We start from the raw sequence: 23,903 nt of genomic DNA, 5'->3' as shown, positions 1-23,903 counted from the left end.
TCTGCCTCACCTCATCTCTCTTCCATCTTTTCTTTGGTTTTAGGTATTCAGAGGGTTCATGGAAAGCCAGTGTTCATCTATTGATTCTGTTCTTCAAAATGTTGGGGCACAATTGAGGAGGAGGGGTAAAGGTCGATAGTTTATGAGATTGTAGTATAATTGCTATTTGATTATAAAATTTTAAAAAATCACTGAAAGTTCAGCTCAGCTCAGCTCTTTCCCCCTGGTAACATGCCAATAACACATGAATAATTTTTGTCAAAAAAGACAGCAAAAAGGATTATTCATTTGTAACCAGAGAAACGGCATGTTATTGGAGGTAACTGCTCTGCTGGGGAAGGCTGGCTGTGATCCTTTGCCCTGTGTTAATTATAAATTTTAAACAGAAAAACAGTTGCCTGTTTTCTTCTTTAACTGGATAAGTAAAGATATATTCTGTAGAACTTTTAGATTATTGAGGCTACTGAAAAGTTGTAAGATTTTTTGTACACCTGATACTGGGGGGGTTTCATCCTTTGAGAGACTACTCCAGAATTCTGCTTCCTATTGCTTTAGTCAAATTCGAGCTAGTTAGTCTTGTCCTCACCTCCTCCCTCTGTGGTGCTGTGATTGTACATGCTTTCATTATAGTATACGGAGATTTCTGAAGTTTTTGCAGAATGCATTGATTCAGAAACAGCAGCTCGCCTGGCATATCATTTGTAATTTTTGTCAAGATTCTCACAGATGTTGAATGTGTTATTATAGTACGTAGCAACACCTGGCCAGGCTGTTATGAAGTTATGTTCATTTTAATTGACATATGATATAGTTGTCATGAAGAAAACTATCATTCTAATAGACTTCTTATTCCCCAAACTGAACATAGATCTTTATGGTAAAGGATGGCAATTATAAACAAATCAATAATTCAAGCCAGCTAAACAGAAAATACAGTCTTGGGAAATTGCTCCCTGAAGAGAAATCTAATATCGTCACTTTTCTATCACTGAACAAATAAATGTTATATAGGCAGTATTGTGGGGGAAAACTCAAATTTAGGAGTCAGAGAGTTAGGTTAGAATCTAGTTTTGCCTCTTCTTTTCTTTATGACCTTGAGCAAGTTATTTAAGCTCCTAGTTTTGTCATCTGTTAAGCACATAATAAAATGTACCATAAAAGGTAGTGAATATGAATTTAAAACATCTGCGTCATGCCTCGTGGCATAGTGGGTACTCATTAATTGGCAGTTCTTAATATAATAGAATTGTCTCTTTCTCTGAAGAAGAATCGGCTTTCCTCCCCCTCCTCTCCCACCTCCCTCTCTTCTCTCAAACCTCTCCAAGTGTGGCTTTCCTGTCTATGCAAATCATGATCTAGAAGTTTGGCCTGTATTAGTCTGTACTTGTCTCGTTGACTTCTATACCTAAGCTATCTAAGCCAGATTCTGATTAGTAGGGAGCCAAGGGAAAGATGCGGCAGAAAGCTGAAATCTTTCATTTGCCTCCCCATCTTATGGGAGGCATCTCTTTATTTTTGTTTGGATAATTTTCTCTTCGCTCCCATCGTGCTTTCTTTTGTTCCAAGAATTGTCAGCTAGTTTTCAACCTACCTCTCCACTTGCCTTCAAATACTTTTCTGTTGAAAGTCCTCTTCTGGAAAATTGTATCCTTGGGATTGAAAGGAAGACAAGGAATAGAAAGTGACATGTATCCTTCAAGCCTGTGGAGGTCAGAGCCAGTCTGTCTGGGGCTGCATGGCACAGAACAGGAAGTGTAATGAATGGGATGGATGAATAAAGCGCTTGCCTCCCCTGATATCTCCAGAGTGAGTTTTACAAGTGTGACCCTGTGTCAGGGAGCAGTTGTAAAAAGGACCTAGGTTTCCTTCTAGGTTGTTATCGTATTTCCTTTGACTTCAGCCACTCCTGAGACCCCCTAGAAATATACTCTAGAGGGTATCTTTTGATTTACCTCTCAAGTTGTCAAATAAACTTTAATTAAAGAGGACTGTAAACACTTAACTGCTGACTGATATTTGTGGCCTACAAGGTCACTGACAACCCACAGACTCACTCTGTGCCACTCCGTGGGCTCTCTGTCACTCCCACGGTCCCTGGGGCTATTGCTCCAGGGCAGTCTTTGGTTGCCTCTTACTCTGCTTGCCACTGGTCTGCTGTCTGATTTGGGACTTTTAAACCTAAACTCAAGCCTCCTGCAAAACTTTTGGATTGCTCTGAGCAAAAGGTCTCCCAAGTCAAGGATGTCACTATTCCCATGGTTATCTATTTGAGATGTCATTTCAGTTGGTCTGCCGTGCAACAGACATGACACGTATTCATTCTGTCAGCAGATAGATTCAGCACCTACTGTGTGCTGGGGTCTGTTCTCGATGCAAGATATAAATAGTTTCTGTATTCCCGGAGCTTTCAATAGGATGGGATTGAGAGAACTTGCTCATTTTAAGGAAAAAAAGAAAAGGGTAATTCATCTCCTTCCTCCAGACAAGAAGAATGGCAGGGAGTGGCCTGCTGACATTAATCTTTTCTTTGTTGTAACCCACACCTCACCTCAGCCTTGTTGACCTTCTAATGTTATTGAAAGATTTATAGGTTGTACATTCCCTATCTCTTCTTGGGCAACCAGATCTCTTCATCTGTTAGTTAACCCAAATTAGGATCCTGGATGCATTATTAAAATAAATAAGCATGCCGAAGAAACAAAAAGAAATCCTAACAAGCATTCTGGATTATGCTATTATCAAGAGTGCTTCATTTTTTCTTATCAAACCAACACTAATAAATTATTCAAGAAAAAGGCTCATACTAAAAATAATTTTGTTCTTTTTATATATATTATGTTATTTTTCATATTATTAGGTATGCATTACATACAATGATGTTTCCTTTAAAATTAAATTCCTGGTTTTTCCTTTTACATTTTTTTTCATTTTCAAATTGTATTTCAAACTGTTCCAAGATTGTTGGGTAAAATTCAGCTCCTTTTGTCAGCAGGAATAACTCTAATAGTTGTAAAGTGACAGAGAAGAACTTTAGAAAATACATTTGCAAGTCAAAAAGAATGTCTTATTGTTTACTGTTGATTATTCATGCTTTTTTTTCCTTCTATCATTTAAATATAGATAGCTTTTATTGTTTCTAACAAAATAGTACTAAATTGCTAAATCTTCTATTGTTGCAAATTTCCCTTGTTTATATGTCCATCTTAAAAGTTATTTCTTTTCACTTCTAATTCTCTATTTTTATTCCTGGAGTTCCTCACTACTAGATTGATATGCCTACTAATGTACTTAGCAAATACTATATCCTTTTTTTTTCTTCTCAGTAATGGTCATAATTTCTCACCAAAAATTTGGTATTTAGTATTTAATTGTAACTTTTTCTAAATGTTTTTCTTTGCTTAGCAGCAAAGAAATTGTTGACTTTCTTCTTCAGTTCCTAGGTCATCCTAAGACCACAGCTACATAACCTTGAAATAAAAGGCTGAACAATAATAATGCTTATCACTTTGGCTTGCCATCATAGACCACAGAATCTCAAATCTTTTGAGAAGGACTTAAAAGACATTTCTTCCAGAAGATACTCCCATAACCAATTCAAAGATGAACTCTTGCTTCATCTATAATGGAGTTTTTTTTCTTTTTTAATTAAGAAACCTTTAACCTACATTTAAAAGACAAACAGACCAATTTCTATTTGCCCCTAAATTTTCTTAATAACTCCAAATGCATATATATTGTTGCTCTAAATTAATTTATTAATTTTTTATAAATAAATACTAAATTTCTATATTTAACTGAATTATTAAGTGAAATATTATTAACTTTCCAACTTTTCTCACTTTTAGCATTTCTAAAATGTAGTATTTAATTTTAATTAGCTGTTTTTAACATTAATCTTGTAAAAGAAACTTGTCCCAAATCACATAGTCATTTTTCAGAGTTTTCATCTTTAACCCTCATTGCTTTGTGTTCTCGAGTATGCAGACTAAGCATTTGTTTTCCTTGCACCATGCTTTATTATAAATAGAATTATTATTGATTATTACCAGTGGTTAATAGATCTAAAGGGGACTGCAATGAACACCAAGATAATTGCAATAATCCTAAATTCTACACAAGTAACAATTTCCTGATGTTAAAACTTCTTCAAGGGGCGCCTGGGTGGCTCAGTGGGTTAAACCTCTGCCTTCAGCTCAGGTCATGCTCTCAGGGTCCTGGGATCGAGCCCCACATCGGGCTGTCTGCTCAGCAGGGAGCCTGCTTCCCCTTCTCTCTCTGTCTGCCTCTCTGTCTACTTGTGATCTCTCTCTCTCTGTCAAATAAATAAATAAAATCTTTAAAAAAAAAAAAAAACTTCTTCAAAATAGAAGTCCTGAGTAGTAGTGAATTCTCTATTACAAGGATTATTCAAGCTGAGGGCACCTGGCCGGCTCAGTCAGTGGAGGATACTACTTTTGATCTCAGGATCATGAGTTCGAGCCCCACATTGGGTGTAGAGATTACTTCTTAAAAATCTTTAAAAAGAGTGATTTATGCTGAGATAATCTCTTTAGGAGAATATGGAAAGATGGAAACATTGAGTAAGGAATTGACCTATATGATGTTTAAATTCCTTTCTAATCCTGTGATTTATTCTGGACTGGTTTTGTGTTTTATTTCATTCAGCAGATATTTACTGCGTAAGTGTTGCCTGGGGGGTGTGGAGAATATGGAGATGGATAGAAAGTATACACTCTTATGTTGAGAAAGAAGACAGAAGCAGTGAAAAGTTTCCTGACATATTAAACAATATGATGAGGTCAAATAGAAAAATAGGCCCTCTGAGATGTAGAGGTTCAGGAGGGCAGATCATCAGAGATTTAAATCGTCGGGGAACTATCTGTGGTGGAAGAGGCATGGGAGGACAGAGATTTGAGAAGGAAGGGCATTTGAGGTAGTACAGCCCTAGGAAAGGCTCAGAGCAAGAACAGGTGTCTGAATGGATGAGTTTGTATGCGTTGGTTAATCTAAAGAAAGAACAGAAATCATCCAAAGTGATTACGTGCACACACGGGCAAATTTTGAAGAAACCTTATGAAAATATTCTAGTTGAAAATTCAGGGTAAGTTCCAACTTTCATCTCAACTTTTCCCATCTTATTCACCATTCCCATGGTAACAACTTCACTTAACATATATAAAAGGAAACACTACTTTGAGTTCTAAGTAATCAAGTATCCAGTTCAATTGAAGGAAATCAAATGGTAAACTTTCATGACAATAATCATAATAATAAAATAGTTAATATTTTTTAGATGTTTTCTGCGGGTATTATTTATTTAATCCCCTTAACACCCCACTTTAGATAGTACTATTAAATTTAGGCCTGCAGATATAGAAACTGAGGCCTAGAAAGGCTCAGGTTCACATAGTGAGTAGTGATGTGGTATGGGTTCAATGGTACGTCAAGTCTCTTGCGTAATCACTCATAGGTCAGTGATGTGCTTATAAGTATTTATTGCTAGACAGTCTTGTTAGATTTTCCCAGTTCTCAGAGCTTAAAAAATATAACTGAATCCTGTGCTACCATGTTTGTCCGTCTGTGTATAAAAAACAATGTCACAAAGCAGCTACCCGTTAAGATCTAATTATATCGTTATAGGACTTAATAGGTTTAACGTGCTTATTCACTATAACTTTGTTATGCCGACACCAAATACCAGTTGCATGCTGTGATTAAACATTCCCTAGCCGGAAGGTAGAGACTCTCATTGATGTTAAATGTGTACTCATGTATTCAACAAATATTTTCTTAATAATTTCAAAACTGTCTTTAATTCTTCAGGAATAAAAAAATTTTCTTACATCTCCTTTCTAAATTTTCCCCCAAAATTTCTGAAGGAAGCAGAAATATTATTGATTTTTTAAAATAGAGAATAAAGTTGAGCCCAGACAGTTTTAATTAATTAAGCAAAGCTAGAACTAAAATCTCCTACTGTAAATCGTTTACTGAATTACATGCAGATAACTCCTCAAATGTCTCTGCTTTTCATATAGAAATAACTTCTTCATTGAAATAGTCCTTTGAAAGCAATTTTTGCCAACATTAAATGACATAATTTCATAGCAGCTTTTCAAAGTACAGCTATTTCTAGAGATATGCAGTTGTACCATTCTCAAAACTGTAAGCAACTGTTCTTTAAGTTCATCTACCGTGAACCTGAGCTCAGAAGTTCCTTAGTGTCGTATCTGTCTCAGGTGCCCATTACTTTTCTTCCCTTAAGGAGAGCATCTTCCAATAATATTCTCTGAAAAGTCAGAACAGAATCTCTTTGGTGTGGCTTTGCTCTCCACCTCCTCTATGCTCTTAATTTTAGAGCAGCTCATTTTCTCAGGTATCATGAAAAGTAAGAGTAGAAAGGGAGGAAAACCCAAGAGCTGCATCTCTTCCTTCTAAAGCATCAAACCATATATCCTCCACTTACAAGTGTTTTTTTAGGGTTTTACCCTCTCTTTGAAATGGTTTTGTCCTCCTCAGCGGATGTTTGACTAAATCTTTTTCATGATTTGCTGGTCAATTAGCGTACTTAAGATATTTGTCATCTAACTTATTTTGAAACAAAACAAAACAAACATTTATTAAGTTTCCCCTTAGAAAGTGATAGTATTGCTCATATTAAAATATAAATCGAACATTAAAATAATTTTACTGTATGTCTGTCTCTAGGTAGGCTCACATCATTATATCCACTAGTACTGACAGTAATTGAGCTTTACAGCAGGTCTTTCTCTTTCCACTTATTAGTACGACTTCCGTATATTAAGAGCAGCTTTCTGTTATTGACTTTTTTGTTTACCTGAGTTCAATTAATATAGGAAAGAAAAGAATAATACATTATTTTTTCTCTTTATTGACCAGCTTTCAAAATATTAGTTAGGTTTCCATCTTCTAAACGTAACCTGTGAAGAGTTATTGTTGTTGCATTATCATTATAAGCTCAGCAATCCATTGCAGTTGTTTTCTTACTGATACTCAGTTTGTCCTGCCTTTGGTACTGGAAGCTTCTGTAAGTTTGTTCCTTACAGAAACAAACTTTTTTTTTTTTTTTTTAAGATTTTATTTATTTATTTGACAGAGAGAGATCACAAGTAGGCAGAGAGGCAGGCAGAGAGAGAGAGAGGAGGAAGCAGGCTCTCTGCTGAGCAGAGAGCCCGATGCAGGACTCGATCCCAGGACCCTGAGATCATGACCCGAGCCGAAGGCAGCGGCTTAACCCACTGAGCCACCCATGCACCCACCTGTGTGCTTTTGATACAGAACGATTATGTCAAGATACAACAGGCTCACTTTGTGCATTCCATATTAGAGACATGGCATCAGCTGCTTTTCTAAAGAACTCTGGTTCTTTGAGTGAATTAGGCTTTTTTCCCCCTTTTTCTTTAATTTAGAGAACTTCCTCCTTTAAAGTCTGTTGCACTCTGAATCTTATATCACTATTTTCTTTTATTCCTCCAGCTTAAAACTTACTCTGTATTTCAGCATAAATCCAATCCTCCCATTACAATTCAGCGATATCAGTCCTTGAGTTTTAAAGCATCTTCATTTAGGGATTTCCTACATACTAGAAACTTCTAGTCCCTTATATCCGACACTCCCTTAATCTTACCGGCATGTTCTGCTTTTGGAGAAGTTAGAGGTGGGATTTAGGAAGGAGAAGTAGTTTTACATTTTAGGTACTCCATCAACTTTTTGGAGATTTCCTTCTGATTTTATTTGTCTCTGATTTTCTGCATTTGTTTTAAATAAGGACTAAAATTAGACCTCTTGGATCCATTTGGAAATAAGTAGAAAACTGTTCAAACTGTATGGTCTTATATAATCTCATCCAGGGGCTTTCAGACTTTCTTGTCCTACAGTGAAAAATGCATTTTGCATTTATAGTGCTTGTTGTACTCTCACTAAATTGATTTCATCTCTTACTAGAATGGCCAGCAGTTGAACTGCTGTGATTCAGCTTCTTCAATGTATAGATAAGAACTACATCTGTCAGTCAATGACCTGCTCAAGAGTAGAAAACAGATGGATTTCCTTGATACAAAATGGTCACTGTTCTTCTTGAGGTAGAAGGTGCCAACCTTCCCATGCTCATCAAATCCTGCATGTTGCTTTTATTATCTGTGAAATAAGGGATTAGTAGTGTTTCCATCTTATATCTTTGGGAGAAAGAGAGGCAAAGAGATTCTCCTGATGATTGATTTCACCTTAGACAGATACTAAATGGAATTTTCTCCAGAGGCAAAAAAGGTAGTTTTGTTAATTTCCTAATTTGGTAAATCAAATGTACTTTCAATTTATATATTAAACTACTCATTTTAACCCTTATCCTAATACGTTTCCTTGGGATTTTAAGATTCAGTCACCTAAAATTTATCTGTCAAATGTGTTCCTTTTCTTGGGTTTATCTGCATGACATTAAATAAATAGTTTGAACTTTTCAACTTTTCAAACAATTGTATTGAGTTGACGTGGCTGATCCAGCCTATGTGTGTCTGTGTGCAGTGTGTGCCGAACACCTGAAAGCGACTTGTCTTTCATTAAGAATGACTGAGTGTGGGCAGAGAAAAAGAAATTTTACGAATTAGAAATAAGAAGTAAACAAAAGAAAATTCTGTCTATCTTCAGGGAGTTATGGTACTTTTCTAGTTGATATATACATATGTTGATATATACATATACACACACACATATGTATATATCCATTAAAATGAACTACATTCATACTGATACAATGTAAAATTTGCTTGCCATGATATTTTTACATGGTAAATAATTCTTAGAAGCCGAAAAAAATTACATAGAAAACTAGCTAAGTATCGTTTGATGATTGAATGATGATTTTTAATCATGTCTCTCTTTCTCAGATGAAAGTTTTTTCCTTCCTACTGTCTCTTTCCTCACATATATGTATGTCTAGGAGCTTCTCCAAGAAAGCAGTTTTACTTTGAAGGTGTTTTATTTCCTCTCATAAAGGATTCTTCTGTTCTTCTAGATTTAAAATCACAGTAATAGCCTAGTAGGCTCCAGCCCCTTCCCTGCCCTCTGTCTGTTTGAGAATCTCTCTGAAGTCAACTTTGGGAAGTCCGTTTTGGAGATCTGAAGTCCAAAGATGCTTCTCTGGTGTACTGAGGACAAGACAGTTGTTCAAGAAGCTGCTCATGACCAAGCTGAAATCATCCAGAAAGACACTTTCTGAATGTGCTTGAGGAGAATATATTTGAAATTTACATCATGTACATCCTATAGTAACCCAAAATTTCTTTTAAATGAATGAGAATAATATATATATTATAATTACACATATATAATAGCATACGATTCAAGCCAATTTTGAACAGCAATAAGGAACTTAACATTTCAGCTCTACAAAATAAACGAAGACTTTGAAATTCAATCAGTCCTATTTTATGTTGAGGCAAATGTATCTTGGCTTTTTCTGAGAATCATACCTTCTGCTCTAGTTTACATAAGAAATTGCATGAAATCCTTTAAAGCATTCATTTTCAACTTTGCCATTACAACACACCTTGCATTCAAGGCTTGGAAATGATTTACTTTCTGAAGAATTATAAATTAGGACAAATTCAATAATTTCTTCTCTTAAAGTCATTTGGATTCTGGTAGAATTTTCTTGAGCAGCAGGAGGGGTGAGTTTAGCAAGCATGTTGAAATTTGCACATAATTTGTGGGTACTTTCTTGTCACAGCTTTTGGTGTGTGGTATTTACCCGTATAGTATTATTCATTATTGACATGCTTGGGAAATGTGTTATTGTGAAAGCCAGTCACCACTTCTCCATATGCATGTTCCCCCCACATTTCTGTCATGTTCTTTATTTCAGCAATAATTGGGGGCTGGGGTAATTTAGGGAATGCTCCTGAGTATGTGCCATACATGTCAGTGTTATGCATCATATTTATTATTCTGTGGAGGAAAACATGGGTTCTAGAGCTGTTGGCCCTTGAGGACAATAAGACAGCAAGCAGCATAGACCCGAGGGAAGACCCTCTCAACTACACACACAAAGGCACGAGAGGCTGTGCCTTTCTACAATATGCTGCTTTCCTCACACAGCACATACTTCATCCTTTTGCTAGATTGTTGCTGTGAAACTTACTCTACTCTTTCACATTTATGAAAAAATATAACTTTTAAATTTCTATTCGCGGAAGTGGTCTTTATTTTTAATAGCCTACACAGCATATACTTTTACATTTGTTATTTTAAGATACAACATTTAAATTAGACACCTACTATAATTTCTTATGGTATCCTGGATATGGCAAGGCTCCCAAAAACATTTTTTACATGCAGTGGGCTCTACAAATATTTACCTCTGTTTTTCAACTTCAGGAAACCAGTTGAAAATTGTAGAATTAGACTTTGGGGCTGTGTAGGGTATTTTCTGACTATTACAAATCTATCTAAATCTACAACCTGCTAGGAAAGATCGAATCCCTTCCAGCTTGTGATTGTAATATATGATTTGTGTGGACTTGAGTCTGTCTCACAAATGCATTTAGTATTTCTGAACCGAGCTTCTGTTCTGTGCCAGGCAGGTTTCTAACTGTGCGTGTTCAGTCCACTGATTGACTGACTGAGAGCCAAATTATTCTCACTAACACATACTCAATTCCCAACTACTACAGAAAAGATGGACTCCCGGGCCAAAATTGGACCCTCCCTAACAAAGCTTGCTTTCTGCCACTAGTAATACTTACACAATGAATGAAAATTCAGTGACCTATATTCTTCCATTTAAATCCTTAAAAATTTAAATTAAAACTTTGTCAACAGTAATTCTAACCATACTGAGGCAAAAAGAGTGTTCCCTGCAATCTGGCAGCACTAAATGTAATTCATAACTATCAAAAATCCGTTTTCTCTGCATAACTTTAAAGAACGCTCCTGATGTCTTGAAAATTCCATGCAATTTTCTTTAAAAGTTGGTTTGGAATGCCACTGTGCATCTTGAAGCCCACATACAGTGAGTTAAATTACAGCAATAGCATATTTCTCAAGCACCATATAGTTGCAAATCCTTTATCCTGAAGTACATAGTGAAGGATTTTCTCCTTGAACAGTGAAGGAAGTTGAACTTTGGGGTTGTTTCAATTTAACACATGATGTGCTGCACACTTAAAGCTGTGTTTTGCCTTTCCTAACTTTTCTTCTTTATTCATTCCCACTTCCTATAAAAGGAATTAAGTCTATAATGCCGATTATAAAACTGGATCCGTATTATCACTTTTCTCAAAGCATCATTTCCCCACACTGCCGAATGGAAGTACTTACTTTTCAGTGGGTTAATCTAAATGCAGAGTAGAAGGGCTGTTATTCATCACCCCCATTTCTACCGCTCCTTTAGTAACTGCTGCTGGTCTTCTCTGACTCAGTAAATGGCATCACTGTTCACCTTGTTATCCCAGCCGAAACTTAGATGGCCCTGATGCCTCACTTTTCTTCATACCTCTCATCACGTCCATTAATAAGCCAGGTCAGCTCTATCCCTGAAATTGATCTCAAATAGAGCCAACTCCACTGATAACCACACTGGCCACTTCATTGTATTTCCTATTTGTCTTCTCACTTTACAGTCTGTTTATCACAGAGCGGCTACCAATGAACCTTCTTAAAAAATTCTTAAATGGAGGAACAAATTAAAATGTTACTAAAGTTAATTAGTTCATGACTTTAGCAATATGCTGTTTGTTCTGGATTATAAACCTAAAACCATGAGAAACACTAAAAATTAAACATGTAGATGCTTTGCCTACCATAAGATTTACTATGTGCAACTAAATATTTAGCATTAAGCCATCATAGACCACCACTGGCACAGTCGATTCAGAATGATGAGGATGGGAACCTCAGCTTGCCAGAGGACGGTGTTAGGCAGTCCTCTTCTGTAGACCTTGCAGCACTCCATGCCACAGCTCACCCAGCAGTCAGGGAAGCATTTTCTTTTCCCACCAGATGAAGCTCAAGTGCAAGGAGATGAGATCCACATAGCGTGGTTATGGGCACTGCCCTGGCTTAGAAACATCAAACTCCCAAGAACTACTGTCTCATGGAATGACCAATAGGCGTAACATCTAGCATCCCTGAAAGTTACACGGCTGGTTACAAGAATGACTGCACTGAAGGAATCCAAAGCAGTGGTATCCCCATCAGGTATTTATACTGCTCTTTGCTATCTACCAATTAGCTGTCATTGTTACTTTAAAGCATTATTACTTTAAAGTAACATGGTTAATGTACCATTTTAGGGGAACAGATCTAGGAAGTTAACCAAAGGTCAACTTCTCATTCAGAAAAGGAGACGTTTGTTAGCTCTTTACCCACTGTAGGATCTTTAAATCAGCTTGAGATTTGACATTAATTTCAACATTATTTTGTATTTATTAGAGGGCAGCATATTTCTTGCTTTTTCTGCCCAGCATTGTTTTGTTTGTTTGTTTGTTTGTTTGTTTTTTAAGGAACAGACATTTTACTCCTAAAACTGAGATAAAAGGAGTAAACCATTCAGCAGTGTGGCACTGCTATCTCTGTACCCTTCTTTCCTTGCCTCTGGACTACTACTCTGGACTACCTGGCCTTACTAGGGACACTTGAAACCTTACACACAGTCCAGACTTAGTGGCAAGTACAAGCACTTTTAGAGTTACCATTTTGTTTTTGCATGAGGAAGGAGGTCTACCTAACACGAGGCAGCAAAATCACTAGGACTAGCACAAGCATCCCTAATGTATCAGTCTAGTCCCCAAATGACACAACTAAATAGGAAAAAAAAAAGTCATTGAAAATTTACTACTGTAGCAATTTTCCTTGCTTTGTTGGACAGACCTGTAAACTAGCACCTAGTATTCCCTAACCAGCACAGTGTTCTTGGGGGAAAAGCTGTCAGTTTTGTAAACATCTTTTAAAGCAGGTGTTTCTATTTTTAAATCTCCTGGGATTGGGGGATGAGGAGTCAAAGTTGGAAACTTCTAGCTAATACAATTATTAGTGGGAAACTATTGCAAGAATGTATTATATAATGTGCTACAAATTCCATCTAGAAGTATTTCCAGCTAGCTCTTTTTACAGGTTCTGAGATTATGGAAAACAGAAATTTCATCCTATAGGGTTGGGCTAAAAGATTATCAGGCTTGAGAGCTATAGGAGCCATCAGAAATATGCATTTCTTTGAAGCCCTGGCTTTTTAAAGTGGAGGAGACTGAGGTTCAGTTTCCCCCAGCTCCAGAACCAGTCCTCTTTCCCCGGCTGGGGGCCTTGTTCTCCCATCAAATCACCTTGGTTCCCCCACCTTCTAACCTCAGGCTTATTTGTGAGACCATTCAGGCCTACCTTTCCTTAGAATTGGAAAGGGGGTAGAAAATAGGTTTATCATTTAAGTAAATCATGTTATAACAGAATATTATTTCTTTAGTATGTTGATTTCAGTAATGTCTTTATTAACTTCTTACATAAATTTAAAAAATAATATATAATTTCTTACCTAATAGTTTGGATTATATAGGATAATATTGTTATTTGTCAGTTTATTCAAGAATGGGGAAAGTTGTGTTTGTGAAGAAAAGTGTGTGGGGCTTTTATACAGAAGTATTTTAAAAATACAAGATCACCATTTGTTTACCCAGTACTTGAATGGTATTTAGCTATGTATACAATATTAAAATTACAATTATTTTCTTTCAGTATTTTGAAGATACTGTTCCACTGTCTTCTGGCTTCCATTGTATTGAGAGAACTGACAATAATCATTCCTTTGTTAGTTATTTTTTTCCCCTATTGTAATACCTTTTTTGTTTTTTTTCTTTTAGTTCTTCTGCAGTTTTTCTGTGACAGCTTTACTTACCTATTTATTTTTATTTGTCATGCTTAGGATTTGCAGACCATCTTAAAGCTGAGACTCTGTCCTTTAATCAGTTTGGGGCAAGTTTCAATTATTATGTTCTCAAACATTGCCTTTCTTCCATTATCTCTATGCTTTTCTTCTGGATACTTAGTTAATTTAATTTAGTTAGTCACATATTAGGCTTTCTTTTCTATTGATCTCTTTTATATTATCTATCCCTGTGTTATAAAGGATGTTATCTTCAGATCTGTCTTCCAATGAATTAATTTTTTCTTCAGTTCGATCTAATTTACTCTTTAAGCTGTCTGTTGCATATTGATGATGGTAGTTTTAATTTTTAGAAATTCTGATTCATTTTTAGATAGTCTTTTTTTGGTTTATGTTTTCAATTTCCTTTTTATTTCTCAAATAGTATAAATATACATTTGTTACATTTATAATCTTGTAATTTAAAATCTAAAGTCCTCTGGGGCTTATTCTTATTTTTGTTTTGTTTTTTGTTTTAACTGTGAGCTCCTCTGAGCTTTATCTGTGGAACTACAGTTGGACTTGGGCTAATGGATGTGCCTTCAAAGATCTGTTTACTTCCACTAGGAGCTCTGGAGCACCACCAGTTTGGACAAATGAGTTTGAGTTTATTTCTTGGGCAAGGATTTCCAAGAGCAGGAAAAAAGGGTAATTCATAGTCCAAATTTATGTGAGGGATGGTATAGGGCTGATTCTCAGATGAGATAGCTTTCCGTTCTCAGCCCTACATGGTCATTAAACTCAGATTACCAAGATCAGCAAGTCTTTCCAAGGTAATTGCAACATTCTTCCTTAATTTGGGGGTCCTTAATTTTTTTCACTTTCTTTTTACAAAAAGAAATTTATTTATACATCATAAAATATATAAGTGCATTTTAAGCACACAACTTAATTATTTTAATAAATTAACAGAGTTATACAACTATCATCAAAATCCAGTTTTAGAAAATATCTGCCACCCCAGTGAGATCCTCTTATCTGTTAACAGTTAATCTCTATTCCCATATTCAGCCCCAGGCAACTGCTATTTAGTTTCTGGTTATATAGATTTCCATTGTGTGGACATCTCATAAAGGCAGAATCATACAAGGTGTGCAGTCTTGCATGTGCCTCTTTCACTTAGCATTAAGTTTTTGAGATTCATTTATGTTAAAGCATATCTCAATATTTCATCCCTTTTTACTGCTCTGTAGTATCCCATTGTATGCATATACCATATTGTCTTTATCTGTTTATCAGCTAATGGACATTTGGGTTGTTTCTACCTTTTTACTATTATGAAACACGACTATGAACACTCTCATGCAAGTCTTGATATGGGTACATTTTCATTTCTCTTGAGTGGATACTTAGAAGAATTGCCAAGTTGTATGGTAAATTTTTACTTGCTTTCTTACAAAGTCAGCTGTATATTTTGAAGAATGCTTATTCTATTTCATCCAGCATTTCTAGCTATTTTGAAGTCTAAAGGGTTTTTTTGGTATATCTGGAGCACACCAATGTTTGAAAGAGGTTTTTTTGTTTTTGTTTTTAATCTACAATTTAATAAGAGAAATTTGAGTTGAAATTTTTGTCATTTGAAAATATTCACTTGCAATATAGTGATCATATCTGTGCCTATACCTTTCCCTCCACTCTTTCCCTGGGGGTGTGTGTGTGTCTCTCTCTTTTCTTTGTGATTATTATAGTCATCAAAGGCCCTTACCATCCCAGGAGGAAAACACCAATAGAATGTCCAATGTATTAACCACAAGATATTCTTGTTTGTCATTTGTTTTAGTTTTTATTGTAGGACACAAAGAACTGCCCCAAAGAAGTGAGTATCTCTTCTGTTTCTTTTCAACCTAGGAATAAGGCTGAAAGAAATAAATTTTTAACTTATTTAAATATCTAAATTCAGATTACTGAAATTCTACCTTTGTTATTAGAATGAGCATTGACTTAAAAAATTTGTAATGCTAAAGTCATTTAATTGGAAATTGATTCCATTTCAGAGACTTGGTTTAGACTTGCTGTACTTTCATTAAAAACAAAAATATCCACATTTAAACCATCCTTATTTTTCTTTTTGGCGTCTTCTTTTCTCTAAAGTGATTCACAACTGCTAAGTAGTTACAGTTGTTATATATATAAAAATATGCAAAACTAGCAAAGTCTACTACCATATGGGAAGAGAATTTTTCTGCCCTCCACCCTTAGGTTATTTAGGGCTGTTAGGACAATAGTCTGTTATTGTTCGTCCCTTTGAGGTTTTATATTTGCAGGTGAGCTCAATGATGTTGTGTATCAGCTACTTCATAATTTCATGTGTCTGTGTGGTGGAAGTGGGCCCTGGTGTTTTTGATTACCTGCCATCCACAAGCAGTTTGTGATTCAGGGCCTTGTGTTACATTCCACCTAGGAGATGGCATTACTTCAATCGCTAAATGCTTTAAAATAATTTATTGTGCTGTGTTTCTCTTTGTCTTTACAACAAAATCATTTTTATAAGATCTTTCTAAACGGATATTGTTTTTGTTCATGGAAAATTTCAAGATCATAAGGTTGATTTAAATGCTTTTAACCAATCACTTATCATTAATGCACTGAATCATCATGGATATGCTGAGAGCAATTTAAGGTTCTGGTATATGATATTCTCTGGTGAGATTTTATTGTCTTGAGATTCTGGCAAATCTATCTTAATAGAAAGTTGAAGATAGAGTTTTTAGTTAGTGTATGGATTACATTAGTATAGGATGTTATGAAATATACTCTTCCATCAAGCATATGTATTAAATTTTAGCAGTAATCAGATATCCGTTGTCATTTCTAAAACACTGTTATTGTGTTTTGAGTGTGCCATTTAAAAAAGAGACATTTTTCATGGTAGACTCTCTGAAACAAACAAGCAACAAAAAAGATGATTAACATATAGATGTAAGTAGAATTCTGCTTTAGAAGGAAGGAATCTGTCCTCATGTCTTCCTGTGTATTTCCCATTACTGATTATAACCACTTCCTTCTGTTTCTACCCTCGCCTGAGGAAGCTTCAGCAGTAAATGTACAAGAAACTTCTGGTTAGACCAGAAGTCAGCCCATCTTCAAGGTTGCAAGGGTGATGTTGTTTTTATTGTTATTACTGTTTGCATATGCATGCAAAATAATAATAAAGCAGCTTTCATTTATAGCAAATCTTGAAGGGAGTATTATTCCCATTTGTAGATAAGGAAATAGAGAGGCCTGGAAAGTTCTGTGATTTGCGCAAGGTTATTCAGATAGAAGGCAAATCTAAATGTATCCGATTTTAAAACTCGTTCACATAGCCTCTATTCCCAGGCTACCTTGACTTTCTTGGTTTAGAATTTTCCTGGTATCTGCCCTCCTTGTCTAGCCTTTCATTATCTCCTTCCTGCTTGTTCTTAACTGGTAGCCATTTTAATTTACTCCTTTGCCTTGACGCTGGTATATGAATGCATCTCCACTCTTAAGACTGTTGAGTAGTTTATGCTCAAGCACCAAAGAGCATGAATATTCACTTATCCATTTCTTTAATCAATTAACAAGTGTTTGTTGAGTATCTATTATGTGTAAAGTACTCTACAAGATATTTTGGGAAGCATGCAGAATCGGATAAACCTGCCTTCTTGTGCCTATGTGCTCTTTGAGAGCAAGGTCTAAAAAATACAAGAATGAAGGAAGAATAAAAAGAAACACCTAAAGAAGTTGGAAGTTTTTTGACTTCAGGAAGTAGGACTTAGAAATGAGGACACATACAACATGAGACTGCTGGTTGTGGTATTTAACTTTTTTTAAGGTAGTTTTTAAAAATTTATTTTAGAGAGAGGAAGAGTGTGGAGGAGGGGCAGAGTGAGAGGGAAGAGGGAATCTCAAGCAGACTCCACATCAAGTGTGGAGCCCAGTGCATTAGACACTTAACACTGTGCCACCCAGGTGCCCCTAACTTTTTTTTTTCCCAAACCCTTTACATGTATTTTTCTGATAAAAGTAAAAACAAAAGGAAACAAATTTCCAAAAGAAAAACATTCCATTGGGTGGCTCAGTTAGTTAACCATCTGCCTTTGGCTAAGGTCATGATCTCAGTCCTGGCATTGAACCCTACCTCGAACTTGCCACTTAGCAGCAAGTCTGTTTCTCCCTCTCCTTCTGTGATCTCTCTCTCTCTTTTGCTCTCTCTCAAATAAATAAAATCTTCTTTTAATTTTTTTTAAGAGAGGAAAAAAAAAAACCATTCCAAACTGTGGTAGAAGAGTAGGGATATAGGTTACAGTTGTAAGATAGCTCTAAATGTTTCAAAGCCATGGGAGACTTATATGGCTGATACCTAAGATGAAGGGGAAAAAATGAATATTTATTGAAGAACCAGTTCATGTCTGTCACTTTACTAGATCTAGAAACACAAAAGCATAATATCAAGGCAATTATCTTCCTCTCCTCCCTCTCAAACTGATCTTGGGTAGAGTGATAGCCCTGTACAATATAATGCGATGAATGGGACATATGATGATATCAATATACGAGATATCCAAAGAGTAGATAAAAGGCCATCCCAAGTCATCTGGGGGTATCACTGAAGGCAAGGACATATCACCAGCACATAGGGAGGGAGATGGGGGAAGCAGAGCTCTGAGCAGGCTTGGCACAATTGGGAAGAGCAAGGCATTTGCCTGTGATGGAGAGTTCTGAGATGAGAATGGAAAGAAGTTTGGAGTGAGATGTTGGCAAGCTTTAACTCTGAAGAATTTAGACTATATGCTATAAATGTTGGGAGTTTTCGGAGGTGTTTGAGGAGGAAAGTGACAAAATCCAATTTATCTTCCAAATCAGAACTCTAGCAGTGGTGTGGAGGATGGGTTGCAATGAGAAGAGATCGTGAAGAGACCAGTAAAGAAGGAAGATGTTGGAGTAGTTTAGGAAAGAGATGACAAATCCCAGGTTTCTCGGAGATTTTGCTTTTGCTTTTGACTTTCTGACCTCAAAGTAAACAAACAAACACATATACATATTTATACATTTATATACACAATACACTGAAATCTGGAATTCTAGTGACATCTATGTCACTAAAAATATTTAGAACTTATGCTTAAGATACATATTTAGAATTGAGTTCTTCAAATGTTATCTCTGTAGATCACTATATTGAAGAGCAAAAACGTTTCAGGTAGCAATGTAACACGCTAAATACCTACTGAATACTATCACATGAACATCTGTAACTTGGGAAACAGTTGGTAGATGTAATTCTTAATGAAGTTCAGCTCCCCTTGTTTGAGTTGAAGGGAGTATTTCTCATGTCTGATCACTTGCTTGAATGTCAGTATCTTTGATTCTTATTTTAAGCCAACACTGGCTAACAGGTATGTAATGCAAGCCACAAATTTGAGCTACATATGCAATTTCAGATTTTCTAGAAGTGCATTGAAAAAAGTGAAAAGAAACTGGTGAAATTCATTTTAATAATGTGTTTTATTTAATAAAATGTATCTAAAATATCATTTCAGCATGTAGTCAAGTAAAAATATCACTACTGAGATATCTTTTATATAGTACGTCTTTGAAATCTGGTGTGTATTTTACATTTACAGCACATCTCAATTCTGTCGATCCATGTTTCAGGTGCTCAATAGCCATGTGTAGCTAGTGGCTACAATATTGGAGCACAGCTCTAGATTATCCATCTTTAGTGTAAATCTCCATTCTAGGATTCTTTCTAAATTTAGTGACATATGAGAAAAATGGATGTCAGTCTGACTTCTGTTTTTTGTGTTTTTTTTTCTTTTATGGCTAAGATATTACCAGTCACTGAACATGGATTTCATTTATTTTATTACCTTGTTGAATCAGGTTGTAAATTCATCCATCTAGTTAATAGAGCTTAAGTTTACCTCCTTCTTCATCTTTCTGGGGCTTTTTATGATCTCATCCTTTTGTTCTTGGCTATAGGGTAATTTATAAATAAAGCGACTGTTCAGCAGCCATCCTGGAAGATAGACAGGAACAAATCGGACAGAAATAAAAAGGAATCCATCTCCTTGACCTCTGTATTATTTGATGATAATGAATTCTTGAAATTATTTTCAAGAGGCCATCTCCTGAGTACTCTTGAGTATTGAATAGCAGGGAGCACTATTCTTGTGTAGGGATACGTGGAGGGGCCTTGTAGAGTAGAGGACATGTTCCTGATTTCTGGACTGTGCTTTATGATAAACCCTGCAGATGATGACATGTCAGTAGAAAACCAGAGTTCAGCATTTCACTATTACATGTAAGTTGGGACAGGGCAAGACTAGTATTTTGTTAGTAATTTAACATTTATCAAATCCCTTGGTCTTATTATAGATCTTTAATATCTTCATTACTATTGTTGTACTATTAAGGAGATATGCTGTGTATTTGCAAATGTTGCCTAAGGATACAAAGTAATGCTAGAAAGGATTTAAACTCAGATTTCTCTGCCCTGAATCTGGTATCCTCTCCACCGCAGTATGCTGTGTGCTTAGATAAAATCTTTTACCCTTAAACACTCTATGCTATGAGTGTTCAGTGGAATATGGTGCAGAGAAGTTAGGAGACAGTTCTAGTCCCTGCCCTGCCATTCACAGAGTATATGAACATATGCAGATTCCTTATCTTCTAATATTCCTTATCTTCTAATATTTCTCAAGGTGCCTGAGAAAGTAAGTAGTGAAGTTAGTAATGCAACCCACTTTCTAGAAGAGATACCATAGTAAAGTACAGTTCTCTCTGTCCGTTCAAAGTCACCATCTTCTTGAAGGCAGTTGGAGGCTTTAATATTTTGGAGTCAAGCAGGCCCATGTTCAGAACCCAATCTTGCTTCTTAATATTTGTATGAAGACAGGCAAATTATTTAGTCTCTCCATGACTCTTAATTTCTTCATCTATGAATTGGACTGTTAGAAAGATTCAATGAGAAAAAGTAGTAGATGGAATCTGTCCTTTCTTTACTTTTCCTATCAGAAAAAAAAAAATGAGTTTCACTTATAAAATACATCTTATATAAGACTTAAGTTCTTAGTGTTAAGAGGATTCAGAGAAGGAAAAAGATATTGGGAGCTGGGGTGTGATCAGAGAAGATTTTAGAAAGGATGACAATGTCAGGCCGGTGGAAGAAAGAATGAAGGATTTGGACAGGAAAACTGGGCAATACAGTGAGCTGTATCACAGAAACAAAGGTGACAACAGACATGGCATATATGAGAACATTTGGAATCTGTAATGATTCTGAGCATTTTGACATGGTTCAATTTAATGGCTTTTGGTTATAATCTAACCATAAAATTAGGTAGCTTTTTCTGCCTGAGTGTTTAATGTATCTAAACAGAGAAATCTGTCGTAGTGGGTCTCTTCCAGAATCAGCTACCCCCATGTACTTCACCAGCTGCCGATTTTAGGTTTTGTCTGAATGTCTCCTTTGATGTCTGCATTTTTCCATTTTCAATGTTCCATGTCCAGAACTTTCACCTACTTTTAGGATAATAGCTTTATGTCTTTTATTAGACTTCATAGAATTAATTTAAATGCTCACTGACCTAATACTATTTATTTATTTAATTTATTTAATATTATTTATTTTTATTTGATAATATTATTAAATTAAACTTTAAGTGAGACCAGACTACTTGAATTTCTTACTATACATCTCATATCATTTTTCAAAAATAACTATTTTAAAGGTCTTGAATAATTTATAAAAGCCCTCAGAAATTTGAGTTCATTAGGCTTTCGGTTACATTGATGCACGGTTTCGGTTACATTGATACAAACTTATAGAACTTGTGAAGGGTTTTTTTTTTTTTCCTTAAAAATAAGGGGAATGTTGTAGTCTCTATAACAAGACCTGTTAAAATTGATGAAGAATATATACTTGTTTTTGGTTCTTTTGGTTTACCTGATGGAGATAGTTTAAATATACTATACTAAAAGAGTTCATTTATCCATCTTTACTCCTGATGAAGGCTAAGTCATATCCAGAACTATTCCTAGTTCCTCATAGGAATATGTATTTTAAATAAATCGGGTTAGGTAGGAAATAATTTGTCTTGTACAGCATTGACATTAAAAGAACCACTTCTATATTTTACATATATATGTAAATAAAATTAATGTGAAACTATTTACTAATATATACAAATATAGAAAGTTTAAAAATGGTCTAATATTTTAATTCATTTTCTACTTTAAAAACTTTTAAAGCATAATATGAAGAGAAGTGCACATATATCGTAAGTTCGGTGAATCTTGACAAACTGAATATACTCTGTAATAAGCATCAAGATCAAGAAACATTTTCACTGCCTCACAGTCCTCACCCCTCCTGACCCTTTCCAGTCATCACGCTACCCTAAGAGGAATCAGTATCGTTACTTCTAATAGCACAGATTAATTTTGCCTCCTTTTCTGCTTAGAGAATGTTTTTCTTTAAACATATGTAGCATTATAGTAGTATCTAAAGCTTTGTTGTTGTTGTGTTTTATGTTTTATTTTAAATATGAAATGTAATGCTGTCTTCAGCTTGAAGATAAACTACTTATAAATTAATTAGCTGTGACCTGAAAGGGAGGAAAGAAGGCTAACAATCTGCGCATATGTGAGTGTACACACACACACACACACACACACACACAAAGATTTTGTCCTATCACCAATTCTTCTGACTTAAAACAGTGTAGAAGAAAGAAAACACACTATTTCATTAGTTTTTAAAATTTTTTTTTTAACATTTGGAATTATTTGGCATCAAAATGGAAGATTTTCTTTTTCTTTTTTTTTTTTTTAAAGATTTTATTTATTTATTTATTTGACAGAGAGAAATCACAGTAGACAGAGAGGAAGGCAGAGAGGGGGGAAGGGAAGCAGGCCCCCCGCTGAGCAGAGAGCCCGATGCGGGACTCGATCCCAGGACCCTGAGATCATGACCTGAGCCGAAGGCAGCGGCTTAACCCACTGAGCCACCCAGGCGCCCGAAGAGTTTCTTTTTTAAAACAATTTTTATGACACCATGTCACTAGCCTTTATTGGAAGTAATTTTGAAATCTTAAAATAGAGAAAAAAATCCAGCTTTATGAATCAGAGTATATTCTATTTATGAGTCAGTATTATTCTTCCTCTTTCAAGCCTCCTTTAATAAGACACAATTTTTACCTTTAAAATTTGTTTTTAAATATGTAGAATTAACCATAAGGATAATTTCAGTATGATTTTAATGTAATACTGAGAATCGCTCCTAGTTCTTTGAGTTCCGCACCACAGTCAACCACAGGAAGGCTTATTCTTCAGCTAAAGGAAGTTAATTTGAAGTGAGCTTAATCTGGTGGGGGGGGTCTATTCAAAAATCAGTTGGCTGTGGAATTCTCAAATATGAATTTTGATTTACCACCACATTTTGTTTTAGCATTGCTATGACTTACCTCTTTGGGGTAGCATCATGATACTAAGAAGTATGATTTGAAGCAAGGTCTCTGAAGAGTGATAACACATACCTTCTTTCTCAACATATATGTTATATTAAAAGAAGACAGTACATGTGAAAATGGAACACCCTAGGAAAATATATATTGAATTAAACTTTAAACTTAGGGAAAAATAAGAGATTTTCATGTTTATGCAGGCCTTGGCTTTTAGATACATGAAAAGCATCTGCATAGACTATTGATTGCTTAGTCAAATGAAGGTAAAGTAGAGGCTGCACTGACACTGAAAGCTCTGGACTATCAGGATGTCTGGACTATCAGGAAAACTGCACACATTAATAGGTTTGTTTAGAACATATTTGTGAATGGGGGTTTAATGTTGCCAGTGGGTTAATTGTTGAAACTAGGTGATGGATACATGGAAGTGCATTGTACTAATGTTTCGACTTCTGTGTATGTTGGAAATTTTTCATGACAAAAGTTTTAAAATTTTGTCTCCCAAAGCACATTTAAAACTTATGTAAATAATTCTGTTTCAAGGTGCC

At 35.5% G+C, this 23,903-nt stretch overlaps 1 protein-coding gene across 2 annotated transcripts in view; it reads left to right on the top strand.

The window, feature by feature from the left end:
* FBXL17 (F-box and leucine rich repeat protein 17) overlaps positions 1 to 23,903 on the top strand; it is a 504,638-nt gene that overhangs the window by 345,738 nt on the left and 134,997 nt on the right. The window contains exon 8 of one of the 2 annotated variants that reach the window (XM_045087149.1): positions 9,029 to 14,224. The exons of the other annotated variant lie outside the window; for it this stretch is intronic. Within the exon in view, the coding sequence (XP_044943084.1) occupies positions 9,029 to 9,045 (17 nt within the window). The 3' untranslated portion in view covers positions 9,046 to 14,224. Of the gene's footprint in view, positions 1 to 9,028; positions 14,225 to 23,903 lie in introns of those variants that run through there. 2 annotated transcript variants of the gene reach the window in all.

This window comes from Mustela putorius, unplaced genomic scaffold (genome assembly GCF_011764305.1).
Source record: "Mustela putorius furo isolate JIRA1106 unplaced genomic scaffold, ASM1176430v1.1 tig00001063_pilon_pilon_pilon, whole genome shotgun sequence".
Lineage (NCBI taxonomy): Eukaryota > Metazoa > Chordata > Mammalia > Carnivora > Mustelidae > Mustela > Mustela putorius.
Note: the sequence above shows the minus strand (reverse complement) of the source record. Positions and strands in the feature narration are given on the sequence as shown.